At 36.8% G+C, this 8048-nt stretch overlaps 1 protein-coding gene across 1 annotated transcript; it reads left to right on the forward strand.

Annotated features, from left to right (window-relative positions):
* Positions 1 to 765: 765 nt before the first annotated feature.
* Positions 766 to 1842, forward strand: LOC133882046 (uncharacterized). The gene has a single exon (XM_062321141.1). The coding sequence runs from the start codon at positions 964 to 966 to the stop codon at positions 1465 to 1467; it is 504 nt and encodes a 167-aa protein (XP_062177125.1). The 5' UTR covers positions 766 to 963; the 3' UTR covers positions 1468 to 1842.
* The last annotated feature ends 6206 nt before the right edge of the window (positions 1843 to 8048 follow it).

The following is an 8048-nucleotide window of genomic DNA, read 5'->3' on the forward strand; positions in this document are numbered from 1 at the left end:
ATTGACCTTCCAGTCATCAAATTAACTTCCCTGATCAAAGTGGATCGCAACTTTCGCGCTAAATTAGTGGGACTATTGGATACGAGCAGACATGTAATGATGGAGGAGGATTGCAATGTTGACAGCCTGATAATTTAACATTTGGTGGACTGTAAATGCAGGTGTTTTAATATTTCTTTTGACAAACAAAAGGAGTTGATGGGTATGTTTGAGAGGAGTCATGATTGGCTGTATTCAATGTTTTGGGGGATAACAAAAAGCACCACTTGAGATGGACATTGTGTTGACAAAAACTGTTACCTTTTTATACCACTTGGTTCCATGTTTTCAGTGTCACAAGACTCACAGGGAGATAGGGTTTGCATCAACCGCGTCCGTATGTTCATAATCCATCAGGGTGGTCCAAATCATGGACCTAGTGACCATGGTTCACTTGCTTGATGGTGGATGGTGCGGTCCAAATTGCAGACACTTTAATGCTGTAGCAATGGTTATGGGGAGGAGGGAAAAGTCGTCCATTTTCAAAGTTTGGGTTGGAGTAAATCAAAAGCAACCTTAATGATGAAAGGTGAAGCAATATCATATGGTGCCTCATCATGAACCTTTGAATTGCGAAGGGGTTACTGTTGGTTTCTGATGCCTTTCCCTTCCCAAAGAAACAACAGAAAAGCCACTCTTTATGTATTTTTATAAATTTTTGCTACAACATGTTATCTTTCCCATAGTCCTCTTGTGTCCATTTTTGGGGGTCTGGGGACCCTACCAATTTCTTAGAGGAAGGGCTAACAATATTCCAAAGTTTCCATGCTACAACTCTATGTATCATCTCTATCTACCCTAATTTGATCAGAACCGCAAAACTTAAAGATCTCAGCCGTTGGTACATGAATAATAGTACAAACACTGAACTTTATGGGTGTAGGCCTTATATATAGACTACAATTAGTGAAATGAAACACAAATATGCATGTTGTTTCAAAGTTAAAGCTAGCCAAAAAATTCAAGGCCCTCGGTAGAAAAATGCTAGGATTCAGCATTTTTCCACTTGGTGGGTGCTTCGACGGATGCCGTGACCACACTCAGGCGTCGGGATTTGGTACAAGGATCTGGAACCTAAGCGACCGGCCGGTGGAGCTGCAAATAAGAGTGGGATCAATATTGAAGAAGGTTCATACTTTAAAGCCAGGGTCTTCAAAGAGACTGAAATGCAAGAGCATATACAAGGCTTATATGCCTGGAAAAAGTGGGAGTGGGGGTGGAGGAATGAAGAGCTTGCTGTATTACTATGATGAGACATGCCACCCTTATGTTTGGATAAATGAAACTGGGGGTGATTCCTTAAGGATGGTCAAGCAGCAGTATATTAGTCTTGAAGACCTGAGAGATTGCTCTGAGATCAGAATCTTAAGGGACCATCAGAGAGGCTGCATATCCGTTCGCAAGAAACCTAGGCCAGATTTTTGCTAAGCGTTTTCTCGACTAATCATCGTAAGTTTGAATGTTATATGTTGGTAATGACAGCGAAGATGTTTCTTTGTTCTTTGATTCTAATTATTATTATTATTTTTTTTTTGTTTTTTGGATCTTCTCTTGCTTCCTTTGTGAATGTATTGGAAGAACTCAGAATGCACAAAGTATTCTACTGAATGTAATAGTGCAACTGTTGGATCTGGTTTTCTTATCAATTTAGTTTGATCCCAAAACTTAAAAGTGTTCCTTTTTTGCTCTTTTGTGGTTGAGAAATGGAGAAAATACAAACACACAATAGGAACTCGCAAAAGCAGCACTTGTAATATGTTATGTGAGATGTTGCATTGGCCAAAATAATGTTTGAACCAAACATTTGTGAATTGCTGAGATCTGTCTGGCATGTTTAGTATGAATTCAATGCTCTTTGATTTGACCAAAAAATATCCATGGCAGGCACCATAGTTGACCGAATATTGAACTTGAGGTATTGTTGAGGAGGGTCTCAGGTTAATGAACAATGGAGGAGAGCCATAGAGAGATAGGCTGCATGTTGCTTAACATATAAGCCACCTCCGTTCATGAGCTGCTAATAATAATCATACATTCCTGTTTTATGCTGGAAATAATGATAGAAAATGGCCAATGGAATAATTGATGGCAAGTTGGGATGATAATTAATGGTGTTGCTTAGCCAATCTGGTGCTGGTTGAATTTGTTTGCTACCGAGGTAAATCCAGTGCTTCCACGGAAGCTGCCATCCAAGTGATCCTGTTAACCAAGAGTTCATCATGAAGCTGATTACAATGTGGTTTGAGTGTGTGAGACTTGACGTGGAAAATAATTCTTCCTCTCTATGAATCTTTGAGAGGTTTGTATTTTATATATAAATAATCACGTTTACAACAGATGGAAGAGTTTACATGCAATTGAAATGTTACAAAACAGAGTTCTAAAGAATTACAACTTCTGGAGATTGACTTATCCTATGTAGTAGCTTGAGTTCTTGACGCCGGAACAGAATAGCGATTATTCTGCAGGCTAATCAACAAGTAGTTTGCAAGGAAGAAAGCAAGAAATTCACCCCAAAAACAGAGACAAACTTTGAATTCGATAAAATTATCAATAAACAACAACTATCGAAAAACGCTCACAAGCCGGGCTAATATAGCTGAAAAATTATCAAAAATAGCAAAATCCCGAAAAAGCCTAATAAATCTCCTAAGACTTGAAATAAATACAAATAAGCATATTATGGAAATACTTGGTGCCAAAGAATATCTCCAAATTAATGGGAAATACTTGGTGCCAAAGAATTACCATATTAGAGAAAATATAATAACTATAATATTACTTGACGACAACGTAAATATAAATATGGAAATTCTTTAAAAGATAAATCAAGAGATTTGTCGATAGTCTCTTCTTTCCTTCTTGGTCTTTCTCTTGATGGATGTTGACAACTCGGTAGAAAATATCTTCTAAATCACAATTGCCAAAGGTCTCTTCTTTCCTTCTTGAGTAGTTGACCCTTTCCTTTCTTACCTAAGCTAAATGAATCTCATCGCCACATCATAGACCAATTAATTCTATAGTTGTATCTGATTTCCTCATGCATCAGTCTCGCCGGGTTGGAAAGAATTCGTCCTCGAATTCGAATCTTCTTTACCTCGATCTTTTGGATGGCCGATCAATTCATTCCATTCTGTATTTCTCAATATCAAACTAACTTGAAACCAGAAGATAAATAAATTGCAACCCATCACAACGACTAGCCTCACACTAAATTGAAATAATTCAATCTTCTCACGTCTTTTATTTATTTTCTCCAATTCACGCTCCATAAAAGTCTTCAAAGAATTATCAATTCTTTCTTGACCGCAAAAATTAAAATTGTCATCCATCTCGCCAAAACCAACATTCAAATTATTACTAGAAGAACTTGATAGAAAATTTTCGATCCTAAGAAAATCAACATAACTAATTTCCTCATTATTCAACTGAAATCCCTCGTTATGTGGACTTTCATCAAACACATGGTAGTCATTATTTTCTTCAATAAATCTTATTGCATCACCCACAAAACTTACCTTTTTCAATAAATTTTCTTCTTCATGATAGACATCATAAATTGGGGAAGAATTCCAATCCACAAATCCTTGTGAAGGATTTTCAACATCTTCATGTTCAACATCATCATGAACATCTCCATGTATGAACTCCTCATCAACGAACTCATCTTCTTGGAACTCTTCATCAACAATTTCTTCATCCCGACCACGTTGTTCCCGGTATGGAGCAGGATTGTGATACGGGTTGTCAAAGGTGGAATTGGAATCGGAGTTCATCTCACGATTGCCGAATTCCTGCACCGCTAGGCGCTGGGCTAACTCTGCAACTTGCCTCTGCAAATCCTCAATCATCATATCCTGAACGTTACGATCATGGTGCGGAACTTCCTCATTCGGAACCTGCTCACGACGACCACCACGACTACGACCACCAACCATCGAAACTGATGAAGAACGATCATGGTGCGGAGCTTCCTCATTTGGAACCTGCTCACGACGACCACCATGACTACGACCACCAACCATCAAAATTGATGAAGAACTCGTCTCAGGAAAGTGCTGAAGCTCTGATACCAATTGACGCCGGAACAGAATAGCGATTATTCTGTAGGCTAATCAACAAGTAGTTTGCAAGGAAGAAATCAAGAAATTCACCCCAAAAACAGAGACAAACTCTGAATTCGATAAAATTCTCAATAAATAACAACTATCGAAAAACGCCCACAAGCCGGGCTAATATAGCTGAAAAATTACCAAAAATAGCAAAATCCCGAAAAAGCCTAATAAATCTCCTAAGACTTGAAATAAATACAAATAAGCATATTATGGAAATACTTGGTGCCAAAGAATATCTCCAAATTAATGGGAAATACTTGATGCCAAAGAATTACCATATTAGAGAAAATATAATAACTATAATATTACTTGACGACAACGTAAATATAAATATGGAAATTCTTTAAAAGATAAATCAAGAGATTTGTCGATAGTCTCTTCTTTTCTTCTTGGTCTTTCTCTTGATGGATGTTGACAACTCGGTAGAAAATATCTTCTAAATCACAATTGCCAAAGGTCTCTTCTTTCCTTCTTGAGTAGTTGACCATTTCCTTTCTTACCTAAGCTAAATGAATCTCATCGCCACATCATAGACCAATTAATTCTATAGTTGTATCTAATTTCCTCCTGCATCAGTTCTTCCTTGAATGAAAGTGATCGATCACCCAATGCACTGAGAATTTTGACCGCAGTAAAGGTCTCACTCCTAAATGCATCAAAGTAACCTTTACTTGATATCTGAGTTCATAATTCTCTCAAGATTTAGAATCAATATCATAAAAACTTTCGGGAGTTATAGTTATTCTGTTTGACAATATTTTAAGAAAAAACAACTCCTATGGTCCATTCAGCGCATTACACCTACACATCAACCTAAAGCATCACACTTCACTTGATCAAGATAAATCATCATAATTGACATGTAAGAGTCTTCGCAAACTGAATGTCCAATTCTATTACCGATTGCGAATATAAAAATGTTTAAGACTACAAGGTTTATGGCCTAAGACCTTGTGTGCAAATTTCTTTACTCACACCATAGACCATATTCAATGTAATTTAAGAACCATTTACATGCATAACGTAAGAAATGCAATAAGCATGTAAAAAGGATCAAATTTCATATGCTTAATTAAATAGATCAGTGAATAATAACTTTATTCAATATAAACTAAAATGTCCTACAAAATAATTGGAGTTTTAGGGCACTATCACCAACATTGCTTATTGTCTCACGTTCCTCCCTTTCGTTCTAGAGGTGGTCTTTTGTTAGCATGGAGACTTGGTGTATATCTAGAATGCTTTAATTACTCTACTAATAATATTAGTGCTTGGTGTTACTTTGACCTCCTGAGTCAGCCCTAGCTCCTCTCTTGTGTGTATGGTCCCCTTGTAGGAAGAATAAATTTAACTTCTGGGACTCCCTATCGAAGGTTGGCTTTGCGTGGGTGATTTCAACGACATTTTAGACCTAAAGGACAAACTTGGTGGGAAAACCTTCTCGAGTTCCTGAAATGATGTGTTTAGGAATTTCCTCAACCAATTTGGTATGGTCGACCTGGGTTTCAGCGGAAACCTAATCACTCGGTCAAACAATTGACAAAGAAAAAAAATGATCCCTCATGTGGACTTGTCATTGCTGGAGCCTAGAACATTGGTACCTCTAGGTTTCCTTCCTATTACTTGTTAAAAAAAAATAAAAAAAATAAAAAATGGAACATATACCATTTTGGAAATAAACATAGTAAAATCAATTTTGTCCTCGACCAGATTGATTTGATCCAGCATTCTCCTCCTTTCGACAAATCTCTCTCTAGAATTACAACTCAAAATGGAACTCAGTGAACTATTGAAAAAAGAAGAGCTGCTCAGAAAAAATAGATCACGAGAAAGTTGGCTAACTGTCTGAGCTCAAAGGCACGAGAGATCTTGAATAAAGAAACTTGTAAAGACCTCAATACTAGATTTTTTACACCTCCACCTGTGACGCCTTGAGAAATTAATTAACTTCACGGTTCGTCTCTCAGTCTCATTCTACAAGGAATAAGACTCAGGGATTTTCTACTCAAAAGAGAATACTATGTAGCGAAAGCATAAAAGATTCTACCAACATTAATTACAACCAAAGCATCTATCAAGAGTCATCACATTAACTAAAATCACACTATACATATCATCCATATAAAAGACCAATACTAAACCTTAATACACAATCAAGCCTAAAATGCTAAGCTTACAACATCACAATAAAGTACTAATTACCATGAGTGATTTTCATAATCCTGCAATCAGTCCTTAAGCATAACTGGATCGATATCACTACGCCAAACTGCTGCATTAGCCTCGAAGTCCATCTCAAATCAAACATCTAAAGGTAGTCCAACTATAAAACATCACATGTTTCATAGGTAGAAAATATACAAGCATAAGTCCATGACTTAGTGGGTAATAATATACATGGTGACAAGTTATCATGTAGTAAATCCAGTTATTTATAAATCACATGTAGCAATGCAAGATTACAGTTCATCATTTGACAATGTCATCATGGATGCAACATAGATATAATATATGTTGTAATAAGAGAATCATGTTATAGTTCAACTCTATATAGTCTACCCAGGATATTAACCCCTTCCCGATAGGGTTGGCATTGTCCTGAGGGACCTGTAATACAATATCAGTACCTCGAGTATGTACGTTATCGTCTATCATTAAAACCCTGGCCGAGTTTAACCTCGTGTGGCTCACACTGCTAATAATGTTCGTAACCGTGACTCCAATTCAAGCATGGTACACCGGTCACAAAACAACCATTAGATTCAAGGCCAAACATAAAAATAAATAAACATTTGACCATAGGGTTAATCTGTATAGTAAGCTCATGGTCGTTATCCCACACGCACCAATGTACCATGTCATACAATGCAATTTAATATTCATCGTCTTTTGCATGCATGCTTTTATAAATTCAATATTTTCATTATCTTGTTATTCATCACTCATTTTCACAAAAAATAGAATTCACAGTAATAAAAGGTGTATTTAATGTTAGTTGTAAACATGCATATTTGATACACAAAATAATAATGTTATGCGAGAAAAATAATAAAAAGTATTCATGTAAGTTTTTATTCACTTGTGTCTTAAGGCTCCACCGTAAAGTTATCTTCAGGCTCTACAACCTCGAAATTTGAGAAAAACCTATCATCAATTCTAATCTCGAGCTAAAACTAATTCTATGCTCTAATAAGGTCAAAATAGGTATTTTGCCTGCACCACGATCGTTTGGGACACAAGGATCGAACGTTCGAGATACGATGCTCGAACGTTTGCTACACAAGGAACGATCGTCCAAATCAAGGGATCGAACGTTCAGCCAAGGGAATCAAACATTTGATTCTGACAGAAACCCATTTCGAACCAAAACTCAATCAAACTACTTCTAACACGCTTCTAAGCCATAATAACACATCATGCTAGAATCACAACATCTAAACCATCAAGATACTAAACCTATTATCAAGCTAGTATTAAGATCAAAACAATGACGAGAGGATTAAGCCTATGATTAAAGTTATAAAGATAAACTGACAGCATACCGGCTACAAAAGAACAGGATTAAGGTATGAGTATCACCTCCTCAAGGGGAAATGCTTTCCTCACACCGATACCATTTCACACACTCTCAACAGAGTAACACCCAACTCCAAGGGTTGGAAATACACAAAATAAATGGAGGGCAATGAGTATTTATAGGGAAAAAAAATCATGGAAGATAAGGATGAGCTGATTTGTCACATGTCGAATGTTCAATACCCAAGCTCGAACGTTCGTATACTATTGTAAAAGTTCGTTGTATGGTCCTCGAATGTTCTTATACTATTTGTAATTCATACTAACGGCGTGGGATGTACCTTCTGACACACAGTACAACATGTTATCAAACGTTCA

The sequence above is a fragment of the Alnus glutinosa genome, chromosome 1 (assembly GCF_958979055.1).
Source record: "Alnus glutinosa chromosome 1, dhAlnGlut1.1, whole genome shotgun sequence".
Taxonomy (NCBI): domain Eukaryota; kingdom Viridiplantae; phylum Streptophyta; class Magnoliopsida; order Fagales; family Betulaceae; genus Alnus; species Alnus glutinosa.